This window comes from Barbus barbus (assembly GCF_936440315.1).
Source record: "Barbus barbus genome assembly, chromosome: 37".
In the NCBI taxonomy this organism is placed as follows: Eukaryota; Metazoa; Chordata; class Actinopteri; order Cypriniformes; family Cyprinidae; genus Barbus; species Barbus barbus.
Genome location: NC_136715.1, coordinates 7,462,966 through 7,481,748, shown reverse-complemented (window position 1 = coordinate 7,481,748; position 18,783 = coordinate 7,462,966). Strand labels below are relative to the sequence as shown.

Here is an 18,783-nt window from a genome sequence, read left to right as displayed (position 1 = left end):
ATTTTGAGCAGTATATATACATTGTTTTATCATTTATCAAACTATTTTCATTAAATGTTGTGCTATTGTTTTTGTTATTAAATGTAACTTTTTGGAATTTCCATTTAACATTTCGAGTGTGCATGTAATTGCAGAAAAAAACATCTCATAATAATTGTTCATGATTGTGACTGAGGTAAGTTGCATGTAGTGATTATTCAAAAAACAACAATTTCAAAATACCATTTCAAAACAGTTTTGACTGCAATAGTTTTCAACCACAGGCTTGGCACAGGCACTTGTTCCTCAAACATCAGGTGGCAGAAACTAGGGGAAAGGTCACAGTTAAGTAGTCTTCTAAATATGTTCACTAAAGTGGCCCGCTATCAGCCAGACTAATGCTGACTCTGCACCAGAACTCTGTATAATTGCTATTTATAAACCGCATGCAGTGCCTGACCACAAAGAAAGCAGAGTATTTAGCACAGGCTGCTTTGAAGTGATGCATTTTCTGTCAAATTTCCACAATAAACATTTTTAAAAAGTTAAAACGAGAAAACATTCCTTCTCAGAATCTGCTCAGCTTTGTAGTAAGCAAAACGTGTAAGTGCCTGTGGGAAATCCTAGTATTTCATCATAATAATGAGATGAATGGGTAATTATCTCTGATTAATGCACATTCTGGCAACTAAAGTATTAAACAGCTGAATGTCTGAGATGGTGGAAGGAGAGATCAAGTATGTAGATGTCAACTGACTGCTCCACTAAGGAATGAAGCCTGTAGGAAATGATCTGAAGTCAGCTTTTTAGTTACTTATGCAGATGTTGATAAGTTCAGGTTCAAGAAATGACTCACAGCACCAAAAAGCACCATATCTCGCAATACAAGGAATATTGTGAAATATTCCCAGTACAGACACACAATTCCTTTGAATATGTATTTAAAAGTTTTATTTGCAATAAAAAGGGCCAATAACAAAAGAGCAAACATCAACAAATTAAAGTATTAGTTCACCAAAAAAAAATAATAATTGACTGGCAATTTACTCACCCCCAAACCATCCAAGATGTATATCAGTTTTTTACTGATGGATTTGTTTTTTACAAACATGCAGCTTTTCACAAGATGTTAACTGATGGAGTGGATTATTTGTGGATTCTTGTGATGTTTTTATCAGCTGTTTGGACTCTCATTCTGACGGCACCCATTCACTGCAGAGGATCCACTAGTGAGCAAGGGATGCAATGTTTGTCCAAATCTGTTCTGATGAAGAAACAAACTCATCTACTTCTTGGATGGCCTGAGGGTGAGTACATTTTCAGCAAATTGTCATTTTTTTGGGTGAACTGATACTTATAAGTCTCTGGACTGAACTGCATGATAGGACTAATGAGACTAAGACACACAGAAACACATCGTATACAAATACACATACATAACACATACATAGTGCATATCAAGTAACAGATCAGCACACAAAAAGACATCAATGAACACTCAGATACAGCATACACGCACACAGCGGAAGGATTTTAAAGCAGCTTTTTAAAGTCTTCTTCACTGCTGGTGGTAGAAACAAGGACATGTGCATTCTGTCCAATTATTCCGCTATTTTTCTCCTGGTCTTGCCTTTTCCCTTGGTCCATCCATCCTCTGTTCTTCTATGGAGAGCCCATCTATTTCCCTATGCTTTCATTCTTGCTCTTGACTCCTTTTATCTGATCTTGCACTTCCCTTCGTGTCTGTTCTTCATCTCCAGTGCTTCATTGGCTACTGCATCCGCTTCGTCCACTCTTCTCCCCTGTCGCTGCTTTCTTGCGTCTCTTGTTCAGCAAGGGGTTACTGGAGGCATCCAAGTCTTTAATCTTGACCTGCTCGTAATCTACACGCATGGTGGCCAATGCACTGGTTAACTCTTCCTACAAACCAAGAGACAAAAAAATTTACATAAAATAACACATAGTGTAAAGTATAAATAGTATAAAGTTATTTATATACATATTTTACTTTTATTATCAATATCAGCATTATTATTAATAATAAAATAACAATTATTTTGATATATGCAATTGAAAAAGTAATTACTGTTAATAATAATAATGATTATTATTTATATAAATGGCATAAATATATTCTATATATTTAAATAGTATAACAAATGCTATTTTTAATGAATGTGTGTGTATGCAATTTCAAAATAATAATAATTATTATTATTAAAATATTAAATAATAATGATGATGATGATGATTTATTTAAATTGCATAGATAGATAGTATAATTAAAATGAAAACTAAAACTATAAAAACATTTTAATTACTTGAAATAAAGTTAGTTTATTTCAGCTAGTTGCCATTTCGGTTTCGTTTAGTTTGACTTGAACTTTAACAAAAACTAAATAAACTGAAACTAATAAATAAAATTAAAAAATGATATAGACATGAAAAAAGACAAAAACATAACATAATAAATTATTGAAACTTTAACTAAAAGTAAAAACATAAAATCTAAAAATAATTTTGAATTAAAAATATTAACAAAACCTGTAATATTAATTTTTATCAATGATACTACTATTAAATAACACTGTTTTATTATTTTATTCATATATATATGCAATATATCTGTTAAATTACATACATATATGATGATATATACATTGGCACTAAAGTTACTTGAAATGAAAATGAACTGAGTTGAGTAGTTTTTATTCTGCTGTGTGGCTCCCCCTTGAGGAGTCAGGTGGTATTACAGAAAATAGTGTTACCATTCTTCATTGTCAGATTTTACATAAAAAAAAACACAAAACAACGAAAAAGCCACCTAAATGGTATTTGGCCATTATTCTAAACAGGTAGTGTAATTCTCTGATTGGGCAGAGCAGCCTGTGCTCACCTTGACCTCGTCCCACATCTCGCTGTCTTCTGTCAGCACTCGTGTGGTGTGGAGAGGCGTTTGGGGAACCACCATGGATTGCTAAAAGAAACATCTCAGTGTTGGATACAGAAAAAAATATAATCTAAAGAAACACATTCAATCAGCTGAAATACTCACATTGATCCAGGGGTGGTTCATGAATTGTTCAATGGTCATTCTTTCATTGGGGTCGGTCTTCAATAGCTGGTGAATCAACTGTTTGGCTGGAGGAGAAGAATATTATATATCCGTAAGAGGAACGGGACTGTTTTAGGTCCCCGTAATCGAGACCAGTGTTTTGAGGATTTACAGACATTGGTGTGGGGGTACAAAAAATGTTGCGCAATACTGATCTAGATAGTGAATCATGAAAGCAGTGTGAACACAACTGAAACCCAGAGTGGATTTACAAACACAGCCAGAATATCTGAGCCATTTATTGATATTTGCAACATGCAAACATGGTCTGTACCAATCTGTATGTTCCATAAAAATCAATGTTTCATTAAACGTTCTATAAAATCCCATTTAGGATTGTTCCCTCTTGCTGTAACAAGTATACATAGACATAATTAATTAGACATAATATATATACACATATTGTCTAATTAATTATGTCTATGTGTACTTGTTACAGCGAGAGGGAACACTCCTAAATTAGAAAAAGTTATTAGAAACAACATACTGTACAGTAGTTAACGTATCAATGTGTCCTATGGTGTGACGGAAAAATGTAAAAAACAAACAAACAAAAAAAACCCTCTAACAATGAAGATAAACCTCTCTCATGCTATTTGTAACTCTAAGAGTGAAGATACATTTTTCTCAAGCTGTTTGTATGATAAGTTTTTTTTCCTACATTTTTGGATAACACTTTATTTCGATAGTCCACTTTAGACACTCTACTAACAGTAAGTAACTTTGCAGCTACATGTTATCACATCCATAATAAAACATGTCTCACATGGCTCTGGCCGGTGAATAAAGGCCTCCTATAGTGAATCCATGCGCTTTTGTGAGATAAATATCCATATTTCAAATGTAATAAACACTTTTTTTCTCACTTCCATAAGAGGAAGTCCTTCCGGCGGATGACGTAGGACGTTGGCGTTGCGTAATTAGTGACGAACGCGGAGAGAGAACAAAACAAAACGCCAGTCATGAATTAGAAGCACAAAACGAGGATTTGTATAGAAAAATTTCAATTTCGATATAAGCCAAGAGGAGACTGGTTTTCCTTTGCTAAAGTAAGGAAACTCGCGAGACTAGCATATCTCAGAGGCGCGTGCACGATGCCTACGTCCTACGTCATCCGCCAGAACGGCTTGCACGTACAACAGTCAGCAGAAGTGAGAAAAAAGTGTTTATTACGGGTTTATTACAGGAGGCCTTTATTCACGCCCCGGAGCCATGTGAGGCAGGTTTTATTATGGACGCGTGCACTTTATTTCACGTCTTCTGGACTGTTGAGAACAAACACCCGCTTACCCCCATTGACAGGCTTGGAGGGGCCAGGACAATTGTTAATAACTTTGGATTGGATTTGTCTGAAAGAAGAAAGTCGTATACACCTAGGATGCTTTGAGGGTGAGTAAAACACAGGCTAATTTTCATTTTTGGGTGAACTAACCTTTAATTTTCTATTATAAAAGAGACTAAATAGGGACTAAATGATTAAAAGACTAAATGATTAGACATAATTATAAAATTAAATTAAAATCGCCATTATTTATATATATATATATATATATAAATAATGGCGATTTTAATTTAATTTTATAATTATGTCTAATTATACATTCTGTTTAATTTTCATATCAATCTGCTAAAACTAAACTAAAGTTTTCATATTTGCATTCTACTTGCAACAATAATAATCATTGTTATATTACTCAATATTCAATATATATTTCTAATTGCATGAATATATGATGTTTCTAATGCTCAATTAATTAAATGCAATAAAATAACTGAAAAAGGGCAATAGAAAGACCAAAGAGAGAAAAAAACAAAGGAGAATAATTACACATGAATAAAGATGCAAAAGTTTACCTTGCACTGAAATATTGCAAACTGGAATTATATATATAACCATGCATACATAAAACAGGTCCAAATGATTACATGTAGTAATGGAGATATAGCAATCAAAACAAAAGCAACTCTGCCCTCTGGTGGTAAAAGGGCAACATTACGTTTGACCGGGTGCAGCATAGACATAACATGCATCTCACCCTCCTCAGATACTTCAGCCCACTCCGGCTTGGGAAATTCGTACTGGCCCATGCGAATGCGCCGCTTCATTCCCGGTGAAATGGCCTGTCCTGTGTTGGAGTAGAACGGTGGGAATCCACACAACCTTCATGCAACATAAAGAGGAACAAAGCAGTTTCAAATAGTTTAAAATGATTTACACCTCAGCTTTTATTTACCACTTAAGGTAACACCAGGTAGAGTCGTTATACTCACAGGATGTACATAATCACACCCAGAGACCACATATCACAAGATTTGTCATATTTCTCAGGGCCTAAAACCTCTGGTGCTGGAGACACATGCAAAAAAAAAAAAAAACACATTAGTATACTATTAATGTACCGAGTGTTATTCTATTAACACTACATTTACAAACAGAACTCAGTCTCTGTCTCTGTTTAAAGAGAAGTAAAGAATGTTCCTCTCATGATAAGAGTGACATTCATCTTACTGACCTACATAATATGGCGTGTAGCAGGGCGTCTGTAAAAGGTTATGCAGTGAAGTCTCTTTAGCAAAGCCAAAGTCTGTTAGTTTGAGAACTCCAGTGTCTTCTTTACTATTGTAGAGCAGGTTCTCTGGCTGAGGAGGGCACAGAGATGCTCAAAATATTGGCAACAATGACACAAAAAAAGACTCTTAAAGGTGCTGTAAGTTTTTGACTCTACAAAAGCATAAAAATAGCATAATATGTTTGCAGATATTTAAAAACATGCTAAGTTAACATACTTGTTTATCTGAAAAACAACAGTCAGTTATTCTCCTTTGAAAATGTGCGTTCCGTGTCGGAACGTCTGTCTCTGTTTTGGTCTGTGTAACCCACCCACTGCCAGTTTACCCAATTGCATTTCGGCACCCCGGGTTGCCAGTTAACAGAAAACACAGCACATTTCATTTCAGTAATGGAAGCTGCCAAACGAAAGGGGCCAGGTCCTGTTGGTGTCATCAATCTGGCAACCTGCGTATGGGCCCGGGTAAAAAAAATCTTCTCCAATATTTAGAATTTGGACTGAATTTGGTCAATCCTACATACAGCACCTTTAATGCAGTATCCCAGTTTCCTGAATATCTGACTTGAATATAATGTTATTCTCATTCTTATGGTAGTACTAGTAACAACCATGTGTTACCTTGATGTCTCTGTGTGCAATGTTCATGTTGTGCAGATACTGGATGGCTGTGCCGATGTCTCTCATGATCTCAGAGGCCTCTGCAGGTACAGAACAGAGGGAACACAGTGAGACTACTGTCTCTGATGTCATTTCATGATTACAAGTGTAAGATAACAGCAAACTTACATTTATTTTTCAGTTGAGTTTTTTTTACTCTTCAAAATGAGTGACCACCTACCTAACTAATTGCAATCAAATAATTAGGGGTGTAAAAAAAATTAAACTATTTATTATCTATTTATTATCTTTAATTTTTTATTTTACCCTGTCCTGCTGCTTTCAACCTGTGTTCAGTTTTTATTATGTTAAAAGTGCAGTTGATAATATTTATATTTTTGTCACACAATGTAGAGCATACAACTAATGCTACATTTTAAAATATTTGTTCTTTAAAATTCTTTAATCCTTCTAAAATTCTTTAACATTTTAAAATATTTGTTCTTTAATAATTTAGCCCTGCGTAAAACATAGGCATTTTAGTTCAAATTAGTGCTGTCAAACGATTATTCACGATTAATCATATCCAAAATAAAAGTTTTTGTTTACATAATATATGTGTGTGTACTGTGTATATTTATTATGTGTATATAAATACACAAACATGCATGTATATATTTCAGAAAAATAGGTTATGTTTATATATTAAATATATTTATTTATAATATAAATTATATGCATATAAATATAGACATGTAAATATTTTCAAAAATATATACTGTATGTGTGTGCATTTATCTATACATAATAAATATACACAGTACACACATATATATTATGCAAACAAAAAAGTTTATTTTGGATGCGATCAATCGCGATTAATCATTTGACAGCACAAGTTAAAATGTTTATTTAGTAATTTAAAAAGCTTTTTCTAAGTTAAGGTAAACTGTTCAAGAAATAGTAGAGTAATCTTGTGGAAATTTCTAATACCACATTAAGAATAGCCTACCTTCCCCCATGCCCCCAACCAATACCGAACCGTACCAAAACCACGACTCCAAAACCACAATACATACCGACCAGTGAGAAATGTTACACCCCTACTAATAATAATCAAAATCAGAACCATAATCCTATTCATAACCAACTAACTAACCAATGGAAATTATTTGGGGAAATAACCTCATCATAACTTTAACCATATTTATAGTTAATTAACAAACTTACTCACTAACAGAAAGTAGATGGAGAATTATGCTCCTCGTCATATTTATTGCTAAATATATATATTTAACTAACTAATAAACTATTTGATATTACATGGGAAATTAACTATTGATATTGCATGGGAAATTAAATAACTAACTTACCATGTGAAATATATCGGAAATGATCCTCTGTGTTATGCTGTTAACTAACAAATTAAACAACTAAATGGAAATTGCATGGAAAATTAACAAACTAACCAATCAATGGAAATGATCCTCTGTGTTTTATTTTTGTTGTTAAATTGCAAAGGGAATTATGGTATCTTCCTCTCCATACTCATAATTAACTAACCAACTAACTAACCAACCATTGAAAAAATGTGGAAATTATCCTTCTCATCAGATCTGAAAGTGAAAGTAAAAGTATGAGCAATACTTACCCATACTCGGAATTAGTGCTCTGCATTTAACCCATCCTAAGTGCACACACACAGCAGTGAACACACACACACCGTGAACACACACCCGGAGCAGTGGGCAGCCATGTATGCTCCGGTGCCCGGGGAGCAGTTGGGGGCACTTCAGTTGTGGTATTGAAGGTGGAAGAGAGCGCTGTACATTCACTCCCCCCACCTACAATTCCTCCCGGACCTGAGACTCAAACTCACAACCTTTGGGTTACGAGTCCGATTCTCTAACCATTAGGCCACGACTTCCCCAATATTTACTGTTAGCTAACAAAGTAATCAACTAAATGGAAATGACGTGAAAAATTAACTTCCTCTGAATATTCAACCAACTTTTAAACCTCATTTTCACCATGTAAAAGGGGACAGTAGAAGAGCTTAGGTTGGCCTAAATGTGGGTATGTGTGCGTGGCATTATACTTCTACTTTCGCATAGATTTCCTGTGTGTGTGTGTGTGTGTGTGTGTGCGCGTATGTGTGTGTGTGCTACAAAACACAAAGACAGATAACCCACCTCGCTCCGTGAAGGCCTGGTCTCCTCTGGCCTGAATTCTGCTGAAGAGCTCTCCCCCCTCCATACTGATACAACATACAACATACACACACACACACACACACACACACACACACACACATGTTCTTATTACACAGCTTAACACACAAATACACAATCACAATAAGCTGAGTTCCTTTCCAGCTGAGTATGTGAAATCAACGACAACAACATGGCTTTATGGTTATAGAAATAACTTATTTAACTTAAATAAATACATTTAAAATTAAATTTAAATTTAAAACTTAAATTTTGCTAAATGACAAAAGTAAAAAGTAAAGAGTGTAAAGACCATCAACTCTACCGTGCGACTCCACCGGGCAGGGACACCGGCAAGGGATAGAAGTATCGCTTTTTATTTTAGTTTATTAATTTATATGTTTATTATTGAAATGTTGTTATATGCATGAGTCAATTTTATTTAATTTCTTTATTTTCTTACATATGTGGGTATATACTATTTATAGAGTTGTAACTTTTAATTTTAGTTACTTTTTCTTATTTGTAAGTCGCTTTGGACAAAAGCGTCTGCTAAATGACAAAAGTAAGTAAGTAAGTAAAGTAAGAAATGATGTGAATCATATTATTGCCAAAATGGCCAAAAGCATGAGGGAAACAGGAAATGAGCTCTAATTAAGAGCATTTGTCTCTGTGAATCTCTGACTACGGAAGAGTAGTGCTGCTCTTACAGTGAGAGTGAATGAGACGGTCTCAGACTACTCAAGCACATCACAGCCACTTAATACAGTGTTCAAAGTCACCGTTTGATTAAACAGCATAGAATCAAAAATGATGTGGCTTCTAGTCCATGTCTATTAACTTTGAGGTTGTCTGTGTGAAAGCCGGCAGTCTTTTCTGGAAAATGAATGACTCATGTTGGACTACACCAATTTCCGTCCAATAAGATGTTTTCTAGAATGAGAATGTCCCGTTCCCTGAGTCTACTGGCTGTTTAGCAAAGGGCATAAATCATTTAAAATGACCCTATAAGAAAAATATCCACACACTTTTAAAACGGCACATTTTTATGATGTTTTTAAGTCTTGTGGTTGCTATTTCTCATAACAATGCAGTCCAAACAAATGAGAATAAAATAAAAAGATACTACTAATGTAAAAGAGAACTGAAACCTTCATTCAGAACAAGACTGTGACATAAGATCACATGGTATTACTAGGTGCAAAAATACAGGAAAAAAACCCCACAACCCCACATGTTCCGTTTTTCCTGTTGTGTCTTTACAAAAAAAGAAATGTAAGTAGTCAAGGATGTTGACTAAAGAGCTGTTCTATTTCTGGCAGCTGGGCATGATGGGAAATTATGTTTTACCACTGACAGCACTCACCATTCCATAATTATGAGAAGACACTTTTTCCCACGATACATGTTTTCATAGATGCTGAGGATCCGAACTATATGTGGCCCCCCGGATACTCGCCAGTGCAGTTCCACTTCTCTCTGGGCTTTGGGACACTCGTACAGAATCTAAAGAAATCCAAAAAAAGATGCAGACTGTCAGTTCTTTATTTTCTAAAAATGTATACTACTGTTCAAAAATTTGGACCAGTAAGATTTTTATTTTTAATTTTTTTAATGAAATCAATACTTTTTTCAGCAAGGTACATTAAACTGATCAAAACACATTTATAATTTTGCAAAATATTTTTCAAAGAAATGCTGTTATTATTAATTTTCTATTGATCAAATAATACTTTTAATGAAAATTAAATATAAAAATAATTGTAAAATTAAATACAATAATGTAATATGTATTAAATATATATATTTTTTTATCTAAATCCTGAATTGTATGCAGCATGTCACAGATGCTGTCAAAGAAGCTTAAATTGTTTTGAACCTGGAACATTCCTTTAATAAAATTCAACTGCTTTCCAGCTGCTTGCTGCCCATTAAAAGAAGAACAGTTATGCAATAGCTTGTTTCATCTAAATGAAAAGAAATTTCTATTCATATTATGCAATTTACCACACCGAGTCAGTAGAAAGTCCTTAACTGGTCTTTCTGTGTGTTCGTCAAACACATGGCGTGCACTGGAACAGTGTGAGACCTTGACATTGCACATGTATCCCATCAGGGTGTATTTTTGGGGCCTGAAAGCTGCCACTGCAGTGACACCCTTGCAGTTTTGTGTTCCTTTCAGGCAACAAGATGTCTATGATCGACTGATACTGACTGTAGTAGTTTCATAAATAGCTTACTGTTGTATTTACAAATCCAAGACTAACTTATAATCACACACAATGTGTAAAAAAAAATGATTTGTAGAAATTTGACCGCTTGCTCACTAATGGATCCTCTGCAGTGAATGGCTGCCGTCAGAATGAGAACTTATAAAAACATCACAATAAACCTCAAGTAATCCACCTGACTCCAGTCCATCAATAAACATCTTGTGAAGTGAAAAGTTGTGTTTGTAATAAACAAATTTGTCATTAAGGCATTTTAACTTTAAACTGTTGCTATGGCCAAAATATGAGTCCATAATCCATATTAAGTCCAGTGAAGTCCATGCCCTTTTTTTCTGAACTGTCTGGACTATTTCACAACTTTTTCACTGGAGAAAGCAATATTATAGATAAAAAAAAACTTATATTTAGCAGTTGGAAAAAACTGTTTGAAGTTTAAAAATGGCTTTATGATATGGTTTTCTTACACATTTCTTACAAACATGCAGTTTTTCACTTCACAAGATTTTAATGGACTGATGGACTGGAGTGGTGTGGATTATTTGTGGATTCTTGTGATGTTTTTATCAGCTGTTTGGACGGCATTCTGACGGCACCCATTCACTGCAGAGGATCCATTGGTGAGCAAGTGATGTAATGCTACATTTCTCCAAATCTGTTCTGATGAAGAAACAAACTCATCTACATCTTGGGTGGCCTGAGGGTGAGTACATTTTCATTTTTGGGAGAACTATTCCTTTAAAGTATTGGGGGGGGGGGGGGGCCCAAACATGAAGATTATGTCATCATTTACTCACCCTCACATTGTTCCAAATCTGTATGACTTTATTTTCCTCTATGGGGCTGTATGGACAAAACAAATTAATTTAAATTATAAATTAATTAAATTTTTTTGTTTATTACTCTCATTGATGTAATTATAAAACTATGTTTGACTCGGATTAAAGCAATTAAGGCAGTTGTCACCACATAAAACAATTACTAGCAAAGAAATGTGCTATATCCATCTACACACTAAACACTAAAAAGTTTAGCAAATGTTTACATGCAAGCAAACAGTAATGGGATTCTGGTTTTAATTTCTATCAATTAAAGCCCAAAAGCTGTTTGAACCACTCGCAGAGGCGTGAACTGCATGCAATTTGATTTGACCCCCACCCACGTTGTCTCAATGTGTGTGGGGGGGGGGGGGTGAAAAAGAGATGTGATACATTTGCTTTCCGACTAACAGCAGCCGAAAGACAGTTTGAGTCATTTAACAGAGATGCCCGTGGGCTGAAGATTCAAGGACAGTGTTGTAAATGACTGACTGGAGTAACCTTTATAGTTCAGTCCTGATTCAGAGATACAGGAACCACCTACAAAAAAACTGCAGTAGAATCACAGAGAAACAGGCGTCAGGAAACTCCTTTTACAACAACGACGGAACAGAAGCTGTGGTTGAAAGAAAACCACGAGTGTATCAAATAACGTGCACACACACACACAATAAATCACATGTGCATTGGTTTTGCTGCATAAGCTTTATGGGTAATCTTGTAAAAGGATTAATTTCTAAGGAGCGAGAGCATCTACTATTATGAATATGAGTGCTGTCTGGTGATAACAAACACGTTCACTTACAAAAACACTTACGGTATTAGCAGTTTTTTAATAATAGAAAAATACTATTATTACCATTCACATACTTATTAAGGCTAAGTGTACTTAGTAAGGCAAAGTAAACTAGAAACTAAAAAGATTGTTTAATGTAATGATTTTGAAGTCTCTTATGATCACCATGATCAACTTTTAAAACAGTATTACAATTTAAAATAACTCTTTTCTATTTAATAAATGTATTCCTGTGATGCAAATTTGAATTTTCAGCATCATTACTCCAGACTTCAGTGTCACATGATCCTTCAGAAATCATTCTAATGTGCTGATTTTGCCGCTCAAGAAACATTTATTATTAATGTTGAAAACATCAGTTGTGCTGCTTAACATTTTTGTGGAAACTGGAAACTGAAAGTTCAAAGAACAGCATTCTTTGGAAACAGAAATCGTTTGTGACATTATAAAAGTGTTTACTGTCACTTTTGATAAATTTAATGCATCCATGTTAAATAATAGTATTAATTTCTTTCATATAAATAGAAAATGCAGGCATTGTGGCAGAAGGCAGAAGCACCACTCTCATTTTCTTTAAAAAATGTCAAAATATACAGTAGTTTGAGAAAGCAGATGTGCTTACAAATGAGTCAACATCTACTTTTGAGCCAGATTTTCAGTTCCAAAACAAGCTACAATGACCTCAATTAAGGCCAGTAATAATATGCTGAAGTAGGAAGGCAGGAAGACGAGGGATTCTGAATAATCAGGTTCTTTAATGGAGTAAACTTATTCAACAACAGGAATAACAACGTAAACATAACTTTAAGACACAACAAAGAAGACTACTGAACTCAAGGCTTATAAAGAACACAAACTAATGAGGAAACAAGATGATTAATACAAGACAGGTGAATGGAATAAACGATGACTAACTAATGACAGGAAACCGACCAAATAAGGACAAACAGGAACTAAACAGAAACCAAACCGTGACAATATGTAAACAATTGCAAAATTGTATGTAACGTGAAAGCAATCAGTTTACTAAATTCACAGAAGCATAAACAGAACAATATGCAACAGGAAGTTCATCAGCACGTCTGCAGGGATTGATTGCTGAATGCATGATGGCTCCATTGACCATTTAAGCTTTATGACTGCATTTAATTTCCTGAGTCTACAGCTACAGAATTTAACAGTCTCAGTTAACTGTGAGACGAGTCTATTGACTTCCTAAAAAAATATATTCTTGTATGCGAGTCATTAATTTGAATGAGATGGATGGATGCTGTTTACAGATACCATCTAATGACACGTTTATATTTATTAGCTTATTTATACTTCAAAATGACTTTTGTTTGTGTAGCCTAATGTAGTCAGATCGATGCATTCAATATTTTTAGTAAAAATAAAATCAATTAATTTAGATGTTAAGGGCCTGTTGTTAGAGTTAGTGTGTATAATAGTAGTGAGTGTAACCAGAAGGTTTCTGTGACCACAGTTTCCTTAAGAAACCTTACAAAACCGAGTGGGGAATTACGTTTTCTAGAAACCACTATATATCAGTTTCAGCCCAGAAACGTTTACCAACATGCGGGTGTTTTGCATTCTGGTCTGTTTTGTCATTTGAAGCGGCTCAACTTGATTTACTGGAGGTCAGCGTAATCATAACCATCTCACGTTTGGTTCTTGGTCAAACAGAGACACACATGAGTGTTTATATTACTTTCTGTGTTTGTCCAAGTCACGTTTTATGATAACACGTGAAACATGACACTCTGATCTGTCTAAAATAAGACTCTTGTAAACGACACCGCAGTATTACACAGCAGTCTGCTTTATAAAAACTATTCTTATCTCATGTAATCTTATACTCTTCTTTATTGGGTCTGTTGTAAAAGAATAACTGAATACTAATGGGACAGAGTTCGAGTTGAATTCATAGCCCAAATTTTGTAAACTGCTACAGCATAAAACTGACCCTCCTAAAAAAAATGGACTTCTACAGACAAGTTGGCAGCCCCTGCAGATTCGTCATACCGCTTTGTCACACTCTGCCTTCTCTGTTTCTCCCTTAGGGGGAAATACATTTCATCCCCCTTGCATAGGAAACCTCAAGCGGCTTTCAGATGAACCTTGCGGCATACTCAGAAATATGCCAGGATTGAAAAGGGCTCAAACCTGAACAATGGCTGGATCCTGAACGTAGAATCAGTACTGAAAGATGAACTCAAACACTGAACAGTGAGAGTAGCAGTGCCAGGGCTGTAATACGAACCAGTCCAGCATACGGTAGCTGACAGCACAATGGGAACAGTGAAAGGCCATTTATAATAAATACTGTTAAACATGAAACAAGGTTCTGATTCGTCTTATTCACAGAATTTGTTACAAAAAACATAACTGTGCTAAAAATTATATTATTATTATTATTATTTAATATATTTAAAAAAGTAATTGCCCTAGAATATCTGCATTTTAATTATATATGTATTAAAAAAAAGATATAATTTTATGTTTTGTTCGAAAATTCAACAATCCGTCAATTATTCCTTACTTAACTGTATATATTATGTAGAGAATTCTGTCCTACTAAATATAATTGTCATCAAATTCAGCATTGTAATTATATATGTGACCCTGGAGCACAAAACCAGTCTTAAGTCGCTGGGGAATATTTGTAGCAATAGCCAAAAATACACTGTATGGGTCAAAATTATCGATTTTCTTTTAATGCCAAAAATCATTAGGATATTAAGTGTTCCATGAAGATATTTTGTACATTTCCTACCGTAAATATCAAAACTTCATTTTTGCTTAGTAATATGCATTGCTAAGAACTTAATTTGGAAAACTTTATAGGCGATTTACTCAATATTTAGATTTTTTTTCCCACCCTCACATTCCAGATTTTCAAATAGTTGAATCTCAGCCAAATATTGTCCTATATATATATATATATATATATATATATATATATATATATATATATATTAATCCATCAGTTGTCAATTATTATTCACTATACGTTATGTAAATTATTATTTGTAAGTTATGTAATTACATCAAGAACAGGTGATTTCAGATGTTGTAGACCAACACTCTACAAACTAAACTCAATCAAGGGATCAAGAACCCCCACTGCACTGACTATATATGCAGGATATAGACTTTGTAAGATAGAGACACAATGGCAGTGTAATAAATGTATCTCGATCAGGCAGTAAGATATCTTTTCCTTGTTGGCAGCCGTTCAAGTCCAATATGGGAAATCAAGAGTGAATTAAATGAATTAGATTTAAGGGATGGCATCTATCCAGCTAAACAAAGTGGATTAAACGGCACCTATACACTCACATTCATTACACTTAGCCATCAACATGCTACCAAATTAAAAGGCAGCAAAGATGGACAGCTCTGCCCTATTCCTGTTTACCCTGTGATTAAAAAGCAGAGCGGATATTGAGCAATAAATTACTCCTAAATGACTCAGGTCAATTGGATTTTCACTGTGCTCCAGCACATTGAAATTCATTTAGGATAGCACAATAAGAATCAAAAGAGCCTTATTTACATTTGACCATGTCATTTTCATAATAATAGGCAATGCCTCTATCACTCTGAAGAGATATTTGGGATGGTACTATTGTGTGTCAACTGAGTCTCTGGCCACTGTGATCTGTTGTCACATTGGCTCTGTGTGATATTCAAATCCTGACCTTAACTATTACAAGCGACACTGAATGTGTATCTCAGGCCAGCTGATATCTTCCACTAAATTGTAAAACAGAGAGAACAGGTGCAATCCAGACTTGCCAAATCAGATGGCCTGACAAAACTACAAGTGGACAGGGAAGTTCATAAATTCTTATTGCTTCACAACACAAAAATATGAGCAGACGAAACATTACCTGACAATTTGGTACAGTTTGCCTATCTAAGTTCTTCCTACACTTACAGCTCCATATTTTAATAATTGGGACCTGTAAGTCCAATTAGACTATAGGCAAATCTCCCCAGAAATATTTAAATAAGCATTCATTTATTAAATTGTAATTAATATATATATATATATATATATATATATATATATATATATATATATATATATATATATATATATATATATCCAGGTTTAATATTAGAATAATATTTTATAATTATATTTTTTTTATAGTTTTTAGTGTTTTCCTACTACAATTATAATTTTCTCTTTATGTGCATATAGAGTTCCTCTGATCCAGCTGGATTATACTGGACAGTAAATCCCTGATCACGATGGCGCTTGGGTGACATGTTTCCATTGCACTGCCTGAATGCTGTGTGTCACACCTCATCTCCTTAAAGAGCCAAGTCAAATTGGGTAACCCTTCAACTTGTGTCCCTTCAGTTTCCAGGAACCTCAACACTGTTTGTCATTCTGGCAGTCACCCTTTACATGAGGTGCGGTGCCATGACACACATGCAAACACACAGAGACACTGAAGACAAGCAAATTAACTGTTTTCTGTGACATCAGATGTGAATACATAATGAATTACTCTCTTGATTAAGCAAAACTCTTGTAGCTCAAGCAACACCCGCAGCAAGTTCATTAGAAAATTTTACTTGATTTGAAACTGTTTTTTCAAAGCTGTCATACTGACATATATATTTAAAGTATAGTTGTCATCTAACAATTTTTTTTATTTGCAGTGTTATCAAAAACAGTGAAATTTCTTGATTTTCCCTCAAAATTTTCAGTCATTCATGACTAATGAAAAAACAGTTTCTAGCCAATAAAATTTAGAGCTGATAAAAATCAAATTTTTAATGTCCTTTCATGACTTTCACTCAAATTGATTTTTACAATTCACAATTTTAAAATTCCCTGATATTTCTGCATTTTCCATGACTCCCACATTCCCAGTTTTCTAGATTTCGAAAAAATGGTGAAAAAAAAAAAATGGTGAAAAATATGGTAAAAATTTCCATCATTTTAATAGGCTAATGTCCATGATATTTGTGCTTAACGTTTTGAGGTGTAAGGGATGATTCTGAAACAAAACCACTATATTGCATTAGGTTAACAGAGTTCATTTGCTGAAACATGTATTGCACGCGTTGAGTCCCATTATATCCCCATTACATGTGTGTAATTTTACCTTCAGCGCGCACTTTTGTCCGGTTTTCTTGTTATAGCACTCCACCACTTTGCCGTTAACACCCAGACCCAACACTTGACTTGAGATTTTGTAGTCATCGGTCACGGCATGACGCTTGATTTCCAGCTTGGGATAGACGGGCAGGGGGAACCGAGTGGAGTCGGTGTCTGTGGACTCGCTCTCTGGGAGAGACGCGGCGCTCTCGGGCGCCTCTGACTTCTCGCTTTGCGTTTCAGGCTTTGGCTCGGACGCGTCCGTTTGAGACAGTCCATTCTGGAGCATCTTGCAATGCAGGCGAAATTAAGCTATTAAGACACTCAACGTGGCTCAAGAGGTTCCTTTAAAATCCACAGATAAACTATCCGCGCGCTGTCACGGAGTGACGCTGCTCCGAAAATACACTGCTGATGAATTCCTCAGATGACTGACGGCTACAGAATCACAGCACATTTACCAGCATGAGGTCACTTATTTTCAGATACATATAAATAAAATGTTTCAACATCACCAGGAAGATTATCATAAAGTTGAACAAAAAAATTAAAATACCTTATTTGTAGGCTAAGATTTTGTCCATAAGTTCGAAAACCGTGTTAGCAAATAATAAAAGTCATATTCACGTTGAGTAGAAAAGGTCCCAGCTGAAAGTGTCAAATATGAAAAAGAAAGTGTGATTTGTCCAGCGGAGTTCCCGTCATTGACTGTATTGCCGCTGTGTGTGTGTGTGTGTGTGTGTTCACATGGGGACAGTGTCTGTTGCGGAAGCGCGAGCTGCTGAACCGCTAGTTTCTTAAAGGAGCCGCGCACAGATGACTTGAGTAAGGTAATATTCCCGTTAGAAATTAGACTGAGACACCGAGACTATGCCTGGATTAATCAGAATATTAAATCATGTAAACACAGAATTAAATTATTCTCTTAGCTTCGTAACATTAAAGTTGAACAACTGATGTCACATGGACTATTTTAACGATGTGCTTACTATCTTTATTGGTCTTGAATCTGTCCGTTGCGTTGCTGTCTGTGGAGGGTCAGAGAGCTCTCGGATTCCATCAAAATATCTTCATTTGTGTTCCGAAGATGAATGAAGGTCTTACGGGTTTGGAAGGACATGAGGGTGAGTAATTAAAGACAGAATTTTAATTTTTTAGGTGAACTACCCCTTTAAAATCATTTTCATTTCAATAGCTAAAATAACAACATATACATATAAGATGAGACTTAAATTTAAACGAAAATTATAAATGTTGCCTTTTCAAATAACTAAAACCAAAACTAAAATAAAAAATAAATGCTAAATTGTATTTAATAAAAAACAAAAAAACAAAAGTACAAAACAAAAAA

The 18,783-nt window shown here is 34.8% G+C and overlaps 1 protein-coding gene across 1 annotated transcript; it reads right to left on the bottom strand.

Annotated features, from left to right (window-relative positions):
- Positions 1-910: 910 nt before the first annotated feature.
- LOC306856819 (MAP kinase-activated protein kinase 2-like) lies at positions 911-18,190 on the bottom strand. The gene is made up of 11 exons (XM_079396303.1): positions 17,989-18,190; positions 17,440-17,870; positions 9,838-9,977; positions 8,454-8,518; positions 6,283-6,362; positions 5,608-5,734; positions 5,366-5,441; positions 5,131-5,255; positions 3,035-3,120; positions 2,876-2,956; positions 911-1,899 (listed from the first exon to the last, which is right to left on the bottom strand). Exons 2-11 carry the CDS (start codon positions 17,719-17,721, stop codon positions 1,744-1,746), a joined length of 1,218 nt encoding a protein of 405 aa, XP_079252429.1. The 5' UTR covers positions 17,722-17,870; positions 17,989-18,190; the 3' UTR covers positions 911-1,743.
- Positions 18,191-18,783: the final 593 nt, after the last annotated feature.